Raw genomic sequence first — 16,332 nt, forward strand, 5'->3', positions numbered from 1 at the left:
GCTCCGTCCCACGCGAGAAGCGGCCGCGGGCAAAGAACCGCCGCAACCAGCACCACGAAGATCATTACGGCAGACAAGACCCCCGGAGAGACTTTCGTATACGAACTTTTGAAACACTTCACCCCGCTGGACTCTTTTTTAAACGAGGGGTGAATGTGGTAAACCACTGCTAACTCTGTACATGTCTGTATGGTAAACCACTGTTAACTCTGTACAGGTCCGGGCATGTCTCCGCCCCTGGCTCCACCCCTAAGCCCGGGTATAAAGGTGACTCACCACCCTTCCCCCGGGAGCTCTTAGGATGGATCCACTAGCAGAGGCATGCTCCAGTTCTTAGTCAATAAAAGCCTACTTCGTATAAGTTCAACTCGTAGTCTTTGGTGTTGTTGATAGTGCATCAATCAGGTGGACTAAAGGTGGGGGGGCGGTTGGAGAAAGAACCTCCCCAAGAAGGTGCAACATCCAGCAACAACAACTTGCATTTATATAGTGCCTTTAACAAACTAAAACAGCCCCAAGGTGCTTCAAAGGAGCATAATCAGACAAAAATTGACACTGAGCCAAAGAAGGAGATATTAGTACAGGTGACCAAACGCTTGGTATAAGAAGTAGGTTTTAAGTAGCTTCTTACAGGAGAGACGCAAGCGTCGTCTGCATACTGTAATTCGATGACAGAGGATGGGACGACCTTGGATCTGGACTGGAGGCGACGGAGGTTGAACAGTTTCCCGTTTGTTCTGTAGATTAGCTCCACTCCAGCGGGGAGCTTATTGAGGGTGAGATGGAGCACTGCAGCCAGGAAGATCAAGAAGAGCATTGGTGCGATGACACAGCCTTGCTTGACCCCGGTCCGTACGTGAATTGGGCCTGCTGTCATCAAATTACAGTATGCAGATGACGCTTGCGTCTGCGCACACTCTGAGGCCGAACTCCAAACCATTGTTAACACCTTCACCAAAGCGTACGAGAGCATGGGCCTTACACTAAACATCCTGAGACAAAGGTCCTCTACCAAACTGCTCCCACCACACAGAACTGCTTCCCGATTATCAAAATCCATGACGAGGCCTTGGACAACGTGGACCACTTTCCATACCTCGGGAGCCTACTATCAACAAGGGCAGACGTCGACGACGAAGTCCAACACCGCCTTCAGTGTGCCAGTGCAGCCTTCGGTCGCCTGAGGAAGAGTGTGTTTGAAGACCAGGACCTCAAACCCAGCACCAAGCTCATGGTCTACAGAACAGTAGTGATACCCGCCCTCCTGTATGCTTCAGAAACATGGACCATGTACAGCAGGCACCTCAAAGCACTGGAGAGGTACCACCAACGCTGCCTCTGCAAGATCCTGCAAATCCATTGGTAGGATAGGCACACCAACGTCCGTGTTCTCGCTCAGGCCAACATCCCCAGCATCGAAGCTTTGACCACGCTTGATCAGCTCCGATGGGCGGGCCACATCGTCCACATGCCCAATACGAGACTCCCAAAACAAGCGCTCTACTCGGAGCTCCGACATGGCAAGAGAGCCTCAGGTGGGCAGAGGACACCCTCAAAGCCTCCTTGAAAAAGTGCAACAGCCCCACTGACACCTGGGAATCCCTGGCCCAAGACCGCACAAAGTGGAGGAGAAGCATCTGGGAAGGTGGCAAACACCGAGAGTCTCTTCGCCGAGAGCAAGCGGAAGCCAAGCGCAAACAGCGCAAGGAGCACACGTCAACCCAAGCACCCCACCCACCTGCCCCTTCAACCACCGTCTGCCCCACCTGTGACGGAAATTGTAGGTTCCGCATTGGACTCATCAGTCACCGGAGAACTCATTTTTACTGTGGAAGCAAGTCATCCTCGGTTCCGAGGGACTGCCTAAGAAGAGAACAGGAGAGAGCGATGGAGAGGCGAAGTAGTTTGGGGAGGGAATTCCAGAGCTTAGGGTCTAGACGGCTGAAGGCACCGCCGCCAATGGCGTGATGAAGGAAGTGGAGGATGTACAGGAAGCCTGAGTTGGAGGAACGTAGAGTACTTGGAGGGCTGTAGGGCTGGAGGAGGTTACAGAGTTAGGGAAGGGCGAGACCATGGAGGATTTGAACAAAAAGATGAGCATTTTAAAATTGCTGGACTGGGAGCCAATGCAGGTCATCAAGCAGAGGGTTGATGGGTGAACGGAACTTGGGGCGAGTTAGGATACGGGCAGCAAAGTTTTTGATGAGGTCAAGTTTCTGGAGGGTGGAAAATGGGAGGCCAGCCAGGAGAGTGCTGGAACAGTCGAGTCTGGAGGTAACAAAAGCACAGATGAGGGTTTCAGCAGCTGATGGGCTGAGGCTGAGGCAGAGGTGGTGATGGGCAATATTAAGGAGGTTGAAGTAGGCGGTTTTGGTGAGAGAGGATATGGGGTCGGAAGCTCAGCTCCAGGTGAAATATAATGCTGAGGTCGCGAGCAGTCTGGTTCAGCCTGAGACAGTGGCCACATAGGGGCATAGAATCAGTGGCTCGGGAACGGAGTTTGTGGCAGGGGCCAAAGACAATGGCTTCAGTCTTCCCAATGTTTAATTGAAGGAAATCTACCCTTAAAACACTCTTACTAAAGCAGATCAAAACATGGGATCAGACCTCCAACCTGAATGTGCGTTCGCTGTTATTACCCCTTTGAAACTGACCACGCCAGGATTTAGCGCATCCTAACGCAGAAATCCTGAAGTTGCAATCAGTCATTCACTGTTCCGACACTGGCTGCGCTGTGCCCCCTCCCCCCTCCCCACCAGCCGGGATTCAGTGTAAATCAGGGAAATCAGTGAAACTGACGAAAACTTTGACTTTTCCGTGGTAATATTGCAGTTAAATACCCCATTAAAAGTTAGACCCTTTGAATTAGGTGTAACTGGGGTTTTAACAGCGTATTGACAGCAAAACAAATGTTACAGCCCTGAAAAACTAATTTTAATTTTGTGGAGTGTCAAATTTATCCATTTACAATTTTTAAGAAAATTTAATTTTTTTTAATTTTTTTTTTTAAAGTTGCTTCATCTTTAATTCAAGTTTACCTTTTCTCCATGTGAGAGTCACCAATCTTTTCTGTGCTCTAACATTTTTAAAAAGTTGGAATAAAAGGAGCTTATTCACTTCCTGGTTCCCAGTCTGAGAATATTCTGGATTGTGACTGGTTGTTTCGACAGCTTGTTGACGTCACAGCAGCTCGCGTTGGGGATTCCCCATTATCTTACCCTGGTCGCAACTGCATGTCGGAAAAGCTGAATTGCTCACTACAGAGATCGCGAGATCTTTGTGGGAAGCTTACTTCGGAGCCAGTGGCAAACGCCTTTGCTTCGCTGCTGGCCGCAAATTATTTAGTTTGAAAGCAAAAGGAAACAGTAGCACTGCACCCCAAACCATTCTGTTTAGATTGGGGTGAAGGAAAGAGGAGGGGGTGAAGGAAAGAGGAGGGGAAGGAGAGAAGGGCTGTACACGTGGATGAGTTATTGACAGATCATTCGAATTGGGCTTTCTGTATCCTTTAGCAGAAATTTATGAACATTTATAAAACAAAATAATTCCATGATAAGGATTATCAGTTAAATTTAAAAAAAAGCGTGAAACAATAAATGGATGGGTATAACAATGAAACCCATGCCAAAATAATGAGACTAGACAGGTTTGGCATTTTACTTCAGCATCATGAAGCCAGGCTGATTGTCGCACATTACCTGCAGCAGTTCTTCTGTGATCTCTTTGGATCTCTCAGTGTCAATACCTCTACGTTCCATATATTCTTTATCAGGGATACTAGGCATTTCATTGGAGGAATTCCCGTTGCTGCAACCTGACAAAGATTAAAAAAAGGAAAATTGTAAATGTTAGAAATCTGAAATAAAAACACAAACTGCTGGGAAATACACAGCAAGTGCTTTCCTCTCAGCATCTGAATGAGAAAGATCGGTGCAGATCAAAGATCCCTACCAAAACGTTAATTGGTCCTTCTCTTTCAGATGCTGACCTGACCCGCTGTGTATTACCAGCATTTTTTGCAGAAATATTTTTGTCTTTTCCCTCAGCCCTTAAGGAACCACAGCCATTTTGGTGAAAAATGCCTGCCCTATGAAGTCAAACTACCTGCAGAAGATTGTCTTTTGGTGAGAATGAGAGAGTTAAAATGTTTTGATTTCATTCTTCACAATGTATTCAAAGGGTCATATTCTCATGCAAAGTAAAATATGTAAGGTGCAATAGCAGGCACAGTGCTTCAAACAGCCACCCATTACTTAAAAAAGCTTCTTGCACCCAGTTAATGAATCAAAGCCAAATGGCACACTTCACTCCAAAGTTCCAGTGCCTTCCTAGGATTGCTGCAGACTGGTTTACAATAGTTTTGAAAACACAAACTCTTATCAATAACCACCTTTTGGACAGACGACAGAACCCAATCTGCCATCATTAATGAAGCAATGAGTAGTCGCTGTGGATAATGGCCATCACCTTCAAAATCAGCTGAATTTTCTAAATACAGGTATACTGAATTCAAGGACCTAAAAATTCGGTTGCTTTGCGTCTCTCGTTAACGCCCAAAGAGGCGCAAAGCAACTAGCGCCAACGCCTCCCGTGAAATTCAGCGGGAGGTTAGCGGCAGCGGTAACCATTAGCGCCCCACGGTGCTGCGCCGCCAGTGATGACATTATCGCCATGCGCAGCGCCCAGCTCGCGATCTTCGGTAGCGCCCACTGACTTACCGCCGGACGCTATGTTCGACGGGATCAGGGGGGTCTATCTGCGGCCGGGGCGGCGCAAATTAAAGGGGAGGTGCTGGGCGGCCATTTTTGTTCCTGGCCGCCTGCCAGCACCTGCCCCCCTGCCTCCTCTGCAGCCTCCCCCCCACCCCCCCCGCCCCCGCGGAGTGCCGGCTGCACCCAGTGAGCCCGACACTTCTCAGGAGTGCTGGGCTCTTTTGCCGGCATTCCGATCCCTGGTGGCCCAGCTGGGCCCCGGATCACACTGCGACAGTCCCCTCCCCTTTAAGAAGGGGAGGAAGGCCTGCAGAACCACGGCGTGACATGCTGCAGCGCCATGATATTCACTCGCAGCGCCCCAAGAGGGAGGCGGGGCACTTCTAGTAGCGTCCGGTGAATTTCGGCTGTGGGGGCACTAATTTTTTTGGGGCGCTAAAATAGCGCCCCCGCGGGTTTTTAAAGAGTTTTTTTGGTGAATATATAAATTGTACCTAGTTTGGCTTTGAGATGGCATGACTGGTAGTGTAAAGGTTATGTTACTAGACGAGTAATTCAGGGACCTGGGCTAATAATCTCAGAGAAAGTGAGTTCAAATCCCACCATGGCATGTTGAGAGTTTCAATTCCCACTTCCCACAATTATGCCTAGCTGGCACTCCATTACAGGAGAGGGAAAAAGGTAGAATATGTACAACTAATCCTGAACATGCACCCAACTCTTGGTGATCTGATGATAAGAATGGTCGGCAGCTTTGTGGTATTGAGACACAACTCAAAACAGAGGCAGATTTCAAACTCATAATTCAAATTAGTTGATGCACAAATTTTATTTCAGGCTTTTAGCCAAAATGAAACTTAACCTTGACCAAAGTGGAGTGCAAAGACCTCCTGTCTATACTTGCCATGTATAGAACCTTGGTTAGACCACATCCGGAGCACTGTTCTGGTCTCCATATTATAAAAAGGATATAGAGGCACTGGAGAAGGTGCAAAAAAGATTTATGAGGCTGATACCAGAACTGAGAGGTTATACCCGGCAGGAAAGATTGAACAGGCTGGGGCTTTTTTCTCTAGAAAAGAGAAGGCTGAGGGGTAACCTGATAGGCGGTCATTAAAATGATGAAAGGGCTTGATAGAGTAGACGTAGAGATGATGTTCCCACTTGTGGGGGAGTCCAAAACTAAGGGCCATATATATAACACTAGCTGGAGTGCCCGGCGGTGCCGAGGGTTTTTTGAGGGCATGTTGTTATGAAAAAAGTAGAAATAATATATAAAAAAGAGTTTGTCTGTCTGTGTGGGAAGGAGAGAGCGAGAGAGACTGGGGGAGGAGCGAGCGAGAGAGACTGGGGGAGGAGCGAGCGAGAGAGACTGGGGGAGGAGCGCGAGAGAGACTGGGGGAGGAGCGCGAGAGAGACTGGGGGAGGAGCGCGAGAGAGACTGGGGGAGGAGCGCGAGAGAGACTGGGGGAGGAGCGCGAGAGAGACGGGGGAGGAGCGCGAGAGAGACTGGGGGAGGAGCGCGAGAGAGACTGGGGGAGGAGCGCGAGAGAGACTGGGGGAGGAGCGCGAGAGAGACTGGGGGAGGAGCGCGAGAGAGACTGGGGGAGGAGCGCGAGAGAGACTGGGGGAGGAGCGCGAGAGAGACTGGGGGAGGAGCGCGAGAGAGACTGGGGGAGGAGCGCGAGAGAGACTGGGGGAGGAGCGCGAGAGAGACTGGGGGAGGAGCGCGAGAGAGACTGGGGGAGGAGCGCGAGAGAGACTGGGGGAGGAGCGCGAGAGAGAGAGAGACTGGGGGGAGGAGACACGGCCCGAGCGGCGGCTGGGATAGAAAGCCCGGGAAAGGCCTGAGGAGCCAGGCCCAGAGACCTCTGAGGAGGAGGGGAGCAGCCCGAAGGCACCGGGCAAACCAATACAGTGAGTACAGGGCCCAGGGAAGGAACCTGAAGCCAGGGAAAGGCCCGAGGAGCCAGGCCGAGACAGAGGGCAGAGACCTCTGAGGGGGAGGGGAACAGCCCGGAGGCACCGGGAATCAGCGGCTCACAGACTCAGACCAGGACAGTGAGTACGGGGCCTGGGAAGGGTGAACCCGGGAGCCGCCCAGGGACCACGGGTCGGAGAGGGGGAGCAGCCCGGAGGCACTGCGAAACAACCTGGAGAGCGAGCGAGTCCGGGGCCTGGGAAAGTCCGCAAGCCGAGAGAGGGAAACACCAAACCCGGGGCCCCAGAAAAGTTTACTCTAAGGTCAGCAAGAATCTTTACTATTCCTGCTAAAAATGAACGCGTCAGAGGAGCCGCAGCAGCTCCCGTGGCACACTGAGAGCAGCTCCTTCCAGCTTCCCCCCAACGTAAAAAAAAATGGGGAAAAAAATCGCTCAAGCATAAGCAGCTGAGAACGAAACCAGAAACTCTCTTTGCTGACTGGTACACCACTGGGAACATGAGTAATCTCATTTTTTACTCAGAGCAGCCAGCAGCTTGGATCAAAGCAATAAACATACACTATCCCAAGGTCAAGCAGGAAAAAACCACGAATGGGTCCAAACTGAAAATAAAGAAATCAGGGGACCCTGGTAGCGAAACCACGACGGTCAACATGTACAGAAACGGTACAATAATGGTGCAAGGCAACCTCAAAGACTTTGAAACGGCCTTCCAGAAACTGAGAGAAATAATTGAGAAAGGAAAGACCAGCCCCAGGGTAACTACCAGGGAAAAAGCCATTCCCACCACTCCCCCCACCACTTACAACTCACCTGGAGTAGGAGTAATTCAACCTGGCCAGGAAATGAATGAGCCCTCCAGCTCCGACCCGACACACAGCCCCAGCGGAAATATCAGAGAGGAAGCCACACACTCTCCCCCTATCACCTCCAGCTCACCAAGAGAAAAGCAGCCTAGCCAGGAAGTGAGTGAGCCCTCCAGCTCTGACCAGACACACACCCTGAGACCCCACAGCCCGGTACAACTAAAGGAGAAATTTAACCAGCTGGAGACACAGCTGGTTAAACTTACAAATGCGGTCCTTAAAATGAAAACCGACCAAGAAAACATCATTTCAGCAATAAAACAGGAACAAGAACAAGAGAGGGAGAGACACAGGAGGGATCTGAACTTACTTCAGAAGCAGGTGAAAGAGCTGCAGAAAGACAAAGAGAGACACAGGGGAGAGAGAGCGGCATTAGCCCAGCAGCCAGGGGCTAGAGATGAGACAGTACAGAGCCCGACTGGGCAGCTGCACTCTCACAATGAACAACAGCAGCAGACCCACAATACAGGGGGAGCCACACAGACCGACCAGCACACTGAAACCCAGTCTGCCCCCACCACTTTGGAACCACAGCCGAGCCGCTCACAAGAGGAACGCTCACACCAGACACGACCACCCCGGTCCAACACACAACCGGGGAGTCCAGATGAAAGCCACAAACCAGTAAGCACCAACAAGGCTGACATCGTAATCCTCATAGACTCAAATAGGAAATACCTATGGGAGAAAAGGCTCTTCCCTAGACGTAAAGTAGAAAAGCTCTGGTGCCCAACAACAGACAGAGCCCTAGAATGGCTGACCAAAACCCAATTAGGCTCCCCCCAACACATAATAATACACACCGGCACAAATGACCTAAGGGCCCAGCAGGAAAGGGTAGCAACATCGCTCGGATCAGTGATCAAGAAGGCAAGCGACACCTTCCCAAACACTAGAATCACGGTTTCCACACTATTGCCGAGAAGAAACTTCAACAACAAAATAATCCACGAGATAAATGCAAGCATAGCAAGAGACTGTGAATTAAAACATAACGTGCACCTGGCCCAACACCCCACCCTCGATGTGGAATGTCTCTACGACCAAGTCCATATCCACAGGAACCGAATGTCGGTCTTTGCGAAGGACCTGAAGGACGTCGCTTTTAACCGGGTCCACACCCAGATCCCAAAAAGACCCCCCCCCGCCCCGATCACCAAAGACCAACGGGATACAGACCAGGACTACTACAGAGACCATCAACACACCAACCGGGACCAGAGAGGATCCCCACGCACAACAACAATGTCGGACCTGCACCACTCATGTACTACAGGGGAACAGGACCACCCCCAGCCAGGCAGAGGGAGAGGGAGAGGTGCTCAGAGCATACGCAATACCACAGGCAGAGACAATCCACGAAGAGACATAATGCAGGCGATCAGCAGTATCCACTCCTGCCTTATGGATCAGAAAAATAAGGACTAGTTGTTAGAAAAAGTTGTAACCAATTATCCTCAGCATTTATAGACAATTGAAATGTTCTTTTTTCCCCATTTAGACACGACAAACACATATTACTATTTATCATATTCTAACCCATCACAGTAAAAGATCAATTTTAGCATGAAATCCTTATATATCTCAACCTGGAATATCCAAGGTCTACGCTCTTCTATGCTTGGCATGAAGAGTGGGACCCCAGAGTTCCTAGATGAGATTAAAGATCTAGATATTATCTTTTTACAGGAAACCTGGTGTAGAGGAGAAGGGCACACTGGCTGTCCCATTGGGTACACAGAGCTGGTGGTCCCCTCCAATAAATTGCCAGGAGTAACCCAGGGCAGAGAATCTGGAGGCATACTGATTTGGATTAAAGCAGAGCTTAGAAGTTGCATTGAATTTGTGGAAAAGGGCGAAAACCACTTATGGCTCAAAATTAAGAGGGGCATCATCTCTAGCATGAAAGATGTTTTCATTTGCACACTCTATATCCCCCCGACAGAATCCCCATACTTCAAAGAGGACACCTTCTCCAACATAGAGAGGGAGATTATCCAATTCCAGGCCCAGGGAAATGTGTTGATATGTGGGGACCTCAACTCAAGAACGGGCGAAGAACCAGACTTCACCAATAATCATGGGAATAATTACATATTTGGGAATAACCACTTTGATCTCCCTTCCCATCCACACAGGCATAACTGCGACAAACAGACAAATGCTAACGGAAAACAGCTCCTGCAGCTCTGTCGAAGCCTGGGTCTGTACATTGTCAATGGTAGGTTATTGGGAGACTTCCTAGGAAGATCCACCTATTGCTCACCTCTTGGCTTCAGCACCGTAGACTATAGATTACAGATCTAGACCCATCCTCTTTCAGAACATTCACAGTCAAACCACAAACAACACTGTCAGACCACAGTCAAATTGCTGCATATCTTGAAAGGACAGAAACAACCAACACAGAAACACAACCCAGTAAACTGTACAACATTAAAAAATCTTACAGATGGGCCAAAAACAGCACGGAAAAATACCAGAAAGCAATTAGCAACCAAACAACTCAAGCTCTCTTGGACACCTTTCTGGAAAATACATACACACACAATAAAGAAGGCGTAAACCGGGCAGTGAATAACCTAAATAATATTTTTGATAATTTGGCATCAATGTCAAACTTGAAAGTTCGCAAGAACAAACCCAAAACAAAAAACTACGAAAAATGGTTTGACTCCGATTGCCAGAACATGAGGAAAAAACTCAGAAAAATATCAAACCAAAAACACAGACAACCAGAAAATGAGGAATTACACCTTACTTATTGTCAGGCACTAACACAATACAAAAACACACTCAGAACCAAGAAAGAGCAGTATATTAAGAATACACTCATCTCCATTGAGGAATCCATTGATTCCAATTGTTTCTGGGACAACTGGAATACATTACACAAAAAACAACACGACGAATTGGCCATTCAAAACGGAGACACATGGGAAAACCATTTTGAAAAATTATACCAGAAAAACACACTAAGCCCAGAGCAATACCAAATATGCGAAAAACTGGCAAGGCTAGAATTTGCCATAAAAGATAACCAAAACCCGATAAGACCCCATAATATCTGAAAAAGAGCCAATTGAAAAACTCAAGGACCTGCGACCAGGAAAAGCTTGCGGTGCAGACGGCATCCTAAGCGAGATGATTAAACATACGGACGATAAAATGAAATTGGCTATACTGAAACTCTTCAACTTGGTTCTGAGTGTCGGTTACTTCCCTGATATCTGGAACAAAGGACTCATAACGCCCATATACAAAAGTGGGGATAAAGTTGACCCAAATAACTATCGAGGCATCTGTGTAAACAGTAACCTGGGGAAGGTTTTCTGTAGTATCATAAACAAAAGACTTATAAACTTCCTTGAGGAGCACAATGTCTTGAGTAAAAGCCAAATTGGATTCCTGCCAAACTATAGATCAGATCATATCTTCACCCTACAGACCCTAATTGACAAACACGTTCATCAAAACAAAAGCAAAATCTACGCATGCTTTATAGATTTCCAGAAGGCTTTCGATTCCATCTGGCACGACGGTCTATTCCTGAAACTTATCGAAAGCGGGGTAGGGGGAAAAACATATGATGTAATTAAATCAATGTATACAAACAACAAATGTGCAGTTAAAATTGGAGACAAACAAACAAAATACTTCCCACAGGGGCGGGGGGTGACGCAGGGCTCGCCAATCTCACCGACACTCTTTAATATTTACATAAATGAATTAGCAAAACTACTTGAACAATCTACAGCACCCGGCCTCACCCTATATGAATCCAAGGTTAAATTCCTCCTCTATGCAGACGGCCTGGTTCTGCTGTCACCAACTAAGGAGGGTCTACAGCAGAACCTGGATCTGCTGGAGTCGTTCTGTCAGACCTGGGCCCTGACAATAAACCCCCAAAAAACCAAAGTCCTTGTGTTCCAGCAAAGATCCAGACATCAGGGACCCAAAATAAATCTCACACTAGGAACAACTAAAATCGAACAAACCACTAACTACACATACTTGGGCATAAAAATCAGCTCTACGGGAAATTTCAAAATGGCTGTGAATGAACTGAAAGAGAAAGCTAGAAGGGCTTTCTATGTCATTAAAAGATCAATCCAAATAGAAATCCCAATTAGCATTTGGCTCAAAATTTTCAAATCAGTAATTGAACCAATTGCACTCTATGGCAGTGAGGTGTGGGGACCGCTAACACAACAAGAATTTGCAAAATGGGACAAACACCCAATTGAGATCCTACATGCAGAATTCTGTAAAAGTATCCTCCGGACTCAAAGGAAAACCGTAAACAATGCATGCAGGGCAGAACTAGGCCAATATCTACTAATAATTACTATCCAAGAGCCACCAAATTTTGGAAACACCTAAAAATGAGCAACCCCCACTGCTATCATTACGAAGCCTTGAAATGCCAAGAGAGGACCATAAAGAAGAACACCCTCAGTCAACTAGTCCTGGGACTCAGTGAAGCAACCACTAACACTACTAACAATAACCAGCCCCAGGACAGTGGCATCGTAGCACAGAGAATTCAACCCAACACAATTGTCACTAAGCAAAAGGAAAAATACCTGTCATATTGGGCAGAAACAACAAAAACCCAAAGCAAACTCAATTGCTACTTGGCCCTAAACAGACAATACAACATGGCTGATTACCTGACCATGGTAAAGGATAGCAAACTGAGAAAAACCTTGACAATGTACAGACTTAGTGAACATAGCCTGGCGATCGAAAAAGGCACACACAGGCAGACCCGGCTGCCAAGCGAGGACAGGATATGCTCTCACTGCAGTCAGGGAGTGGTGGAGACAGAGATGCACTTCCTCACAGCTTGTGGAAAATATCAGGGCATCAGGGAGAATTTCTACCAAAAATTCTCACAAATATGCCCTGAATTCAGAAATTTGAATGATGACCAAAAACTCCCATACCTACTAGGGGAAGAGAGAAACTGTGTAACACTAGCGGCACACTATGTTACAGACTGCCATAAACAGAGGGACAACCAGTAAACCTAAGAAAAGAGTATTTACAAATAATAAGAATGGATATATTTATACACTCACGGATATATCTGTTTATACACTGTGTGAATAGATCTGCGTTTATGTGTTCAACCATAAATGTATTTCGATACTTTGGCAACATAAGATGTACCTTATCATGCCAATAAAGCGATTTGAATTGAATTGAACTGAATTGAGAGAGACACGGGGGGAAGCGAGGGCGCGGCTGGGGGGGGGGGGAAGCGAGGGCGCGGCTGGGGGGGGGGGAAGCGAGGGCGCGGCTGGGGGGGGGGAAGCGAGGGCGCGGCTGGGGGGGGAAGCGAGGGCGCGGCTGGGGGGGGGAAGCGAGGGCGGGCGGCTGGGGGGGGAAGCGAGGGCGGGCGGCTGGGGGGGAAAGAGGGCGGGCGACTGGGGGGGAAAGAGGGCGGGCGACTGGGGGGGAAGAGGGCGGGCGACTGGGGGGGAAGAGGGCGCGCGACTGGGGGGGAAGAGGGCGCGCGACTGGGGGGGAAGAGGGCGCGCGACTGGGGGGGAAGAGGGCGCGCGACTGGGGGGGGAAGAGGGCGCGCGACTGGGGGGGAAGAGGGCGCGCGACTGGGGGGGGAAGGGGGCGCGCGACTGGGGGGGGAAGAGGGCGCGCGACTGGGGGGGAAGAGGGCGCGCGACTGGGGGGGAAGAGGGCGCGCGACTGGGGGGGGAAGAGGGCGCGCGACTGGGGGGGAAGAGGGCGCGCGACTGGGGGGGAAGAGGGCGCGCGACTGGGGGGGGAAGAGAGCGCGCGACTGGGGGGAAGAGAGCGCGCGACTGGGGGGGAAGAGAGCGCGCGACTGGGGGGGAAGAGAGCGCGCGACTGGGGGGAAGAGAGCGCGCGACTGGGGGGGAAGAGAGCGCGCGACTGGGGGGGGAAGAGAGCGCGCGACTGGGGGGGAAGAGAGCGCGCGACTGGGGGGGAAGAGAGCGCGCGACTGGGGGGGAAGAGAGCGCGCGACTGGGGGGAAGAGAGCGCGCGACTGGGGGGAAGAGAGCGCGCGACTGGGGGGGAAGAGAGCGCGCGACTGGGGGGGAAGAGAGCGCGCGACTGGGGAAGAGAGCGCGCGACTGGGGGGAAGAGAGCGCGCGACTGGGGGGGAAGAGAGCGCGCGACTGGGGGGGAAGAGAGCGCGCGACTGGGGGGGAAGAGAGCGCGCGACTGGGGGGGAAGAGAGCGCGCGACTGGGGGGGAAGAGAGCGCGCGACTGGGGGGAAGAGAGCGCGCGACTGGGGGGGAAGAGAGCGCGCGACTGGGGGGGAAGAGAGCGCGCGACTGGGGGGGAAGAGAGCGCGCGACTGGGGGGGAAGAGAGCGCGCGACTGGGGGGGAAGAGAGCGCGCGACTGGGGGGAAGAGAGCGCGCGACTGGGGGGGAAGAGAGCGCGCGACTGGGGGGAGAGAGCGACTGAGCGCGACTGGGGGGAAGAGAGCGCGCGACTGGGGGGGAAGAGAGCGCGCGACTGGGGGGAAGAGAGCGCGCGACTGGGGGGGAAGAGAGCGCGCGACTGGGGGGAAGAGAGCGCGCGACTGGGGGGGAAGAGAGCGCGCGACTGGGGGGGAAGAGAGCGCGCGACTGGGGGGGAAGAGAGCGCGCGACTGGGGGGGAAGAGAGCGCGCGACTGGGGGGGAAGAGAGCGCGCGACTGGGGGGAAGAGAGCGCGCGACTGGGGGGGAAGAGAGCGCGCGACTGGGGGGAAGAGAGCGCGCGACTGGGGGGGAAGAGAGCGCGCGACTGGGGGGGAAGAGAGCGCGCGACTGGGGGGAAGAGAGCGCGCGACTGGGGGGGAAGAGAGCGCGCGACTGGGGGGGAAGAGAGCGCGCGACTGGGGGGGAAGAGAGCGCGCGACTGGGGGGGAAGAGAGCGCGCGACTGGGGGGAAGAGAGCGCGCGACTGGGGGGAAGAGAGCGCGCGACTGGGGGGGAAGAGAGCGCGCGACTGGGGGGGAAGAGAGCGCGCGACTGGGGGGGAAGAGAGCGCGCGACTGGGGGGGAAGAGAGCGCGCGACTGGGGGGAAGAGAGCGCGCGACTGGGGGGGAAGAGAGCGCGCGACTGGGGGGGAAGAGAGCGCGCGACTGGGGGGAAGAGAGCGCGCGACTGGGGGGGAAGAGAGCGCGCGACTGGGGGGGAAGAGAGCGCGCGACTGGGGGGAAGAGAGCGCGCGACTGGGGGGGAAGAGAGCGCGCGACTGGGGGGAAGAGAGCGCGCGACTGGGGGGGAAGAGAGCGCGCGACTGGGGGGGAAGAGAGCGCGCGACTGGGGGGGAAGAGAGCGCGCGACTGGGGGGGAAGAGAGCGCGCGACTGGGGGGGAAGAGAGCGCGCGACTGGGGGGGAAGAGAGCGCGCGACTGGGGGGGAAGAGAGCGCGCGACTGGGGGGAAGAGAGCGCGCGACTGGGGGGGAAGAGAGCGCGCGACTGGGGGGGAAGAGAGCGCGCGACTGGGGGGGAAGAGAGCGCGCGACTGGGGGGGAAGAGAGCGCGCGACTGGGGGGGAAGAGAGCGCGCGACTGGGGGGGAAGAGAGCGCGCGACTGGGGGGGAAGAGAGCGCGCGACTGGGGGGGAAGAGAGCGCGCGACTGGGGGGGAAGAGAGCGCGCGACTGGGGGGGAAGAGAGCGCGCGACTGGGGGGGAAGAGAGCGCGCGACTGGGGGGGAAGAGAGCGCGCGACTGGGGGGGAAGAGAGCGCGACTGGGGGGAAGAGAGCGCGCGACTGGGGGGGAAGAGAGCGCGCGACTGGGGGGGAAGAGAGCGCGCGACTGGGGGGAAGAGAGCGCGCGACTGGGGGGGAAGAGAGCGCGCGACTGGGGGGGAAGAGAGCGCGCGACTGGGGGGGAAGAGAGCGCGCGACTGGGGGGGAAGAGAGCGCGCGACTGGGGGGGAAGAGAGCGCGCGACTGGGGGGGAAGAGAGCGCGCGACTGGGGGGGAAGAGAGCGCGCGACTGGGGGGGAAGAGAGCGCGCGACTGGGGGGGAAGAGAGCGCGCGACTGGGGGGGAAGAGAGCGCGCGACTGGGGGGAAGAGAGCGCGCGACTGGGGGGGAAGAGAGCGCGCGACTGGGGGGGAAGAGAGCGCGCGACTGGGGGGGAAGAGAGCGCGCGACTGGGGGGGAAGAGAGCGCGCGACTGGGGGGGAAGAGAGCGCGCGACTGGGGGGGAAGAGAGCGCGCGACTGGGGGGGAAGAGAGCGCGCGACTGGGGGGGAAGAGAGCGCGCGACTGGGGGGGAAGAGAGCGCGCGACTGGGGGGGAAGAGAGCGCGCGACTGGGGGGGAAGAGAGCGCGCGACTGGGGGGGAAGAGAGCGCGCGACTGGGGGGGAAGAGAGCGCGCGACTGGGGGGGAAGAGAGCGCGCGACTGGGGGGGAAGAGAGCGCGCGACTGGGGGGAAGAGAGCGCGCGACTGGGGGGAAGAGAGCGCGCGACTGGGGGGGAAGAGAGCGCGCGACTGGGGGGGAAGAGAGCGCGCGACTGGGGGGGAAGAGAGCGCGCGACTGGGGGGGAAGAGAGCGCGCGACTGGGGGGGAAGAGAGCGCGCGACTGGGGGGGAAGAGAGCGCGACTGGGGGGAAGAGAGCGCGCGACTGGGGGGGAAGAGAGCGCGCGACTGGGGGGGAAGAGCGCGCGACTGGGGGGAAGAGAGCGCGCGGACTGGGGGGGGAAGAGAGCGCGCGACTGGGGGGGAAGAGAGCGCGCGACTGGGGGGGAAGAGAGCGCGCGACTGGGGGGGAAGAGAGCGCGCGACTGGGGGGAGAAGAGAGCGCG

General features: G+C 53.5%; 1 protein-coding gene across 9 annotated transcripts in view; it reads right to left on the reverse strand.

Annotated features, from left to right (window-relative positions):
- LOC147107410 (histone-lysine N-methyltransferase SETDB2-like) overlaps positions 1-16,332 on the reverse strand; it is a 120,479-nt gene that overhangs the window by 57,449 nt on the left and 46,698 nt on the right. For all 9 annotated transcript variants that reach the window (XM_086006433.1, XM_086006431.1, XM_086006432.1 and 6 more), the window contains one exon: positions 3,699-3,814. In XM_086006433.1, coding sequence (XP_085862559.1) covers positions 3,699-3,814 — 116 coding nt within the window. The remainder of the gene's footprint in view (positions 1-3,698; positions 3,815-16,332) is intronic.

Source organism: Somniosus microcephalus, chromosome 14 (assembly GCF_052327205.1).
Source record: "Somniosus microcephalus isolate GS21.2 chromosome 14, FLI_Smic_1.0, whole genome shotgun sequence".
Classification (NCBI taxonomy): domain Eukaryota; kingdom Metazoa; phylum Chordata; class Chondrichthyes; order Squaliformes; family Somniosidae; genus Somniosus; species Somniosus microcephalus.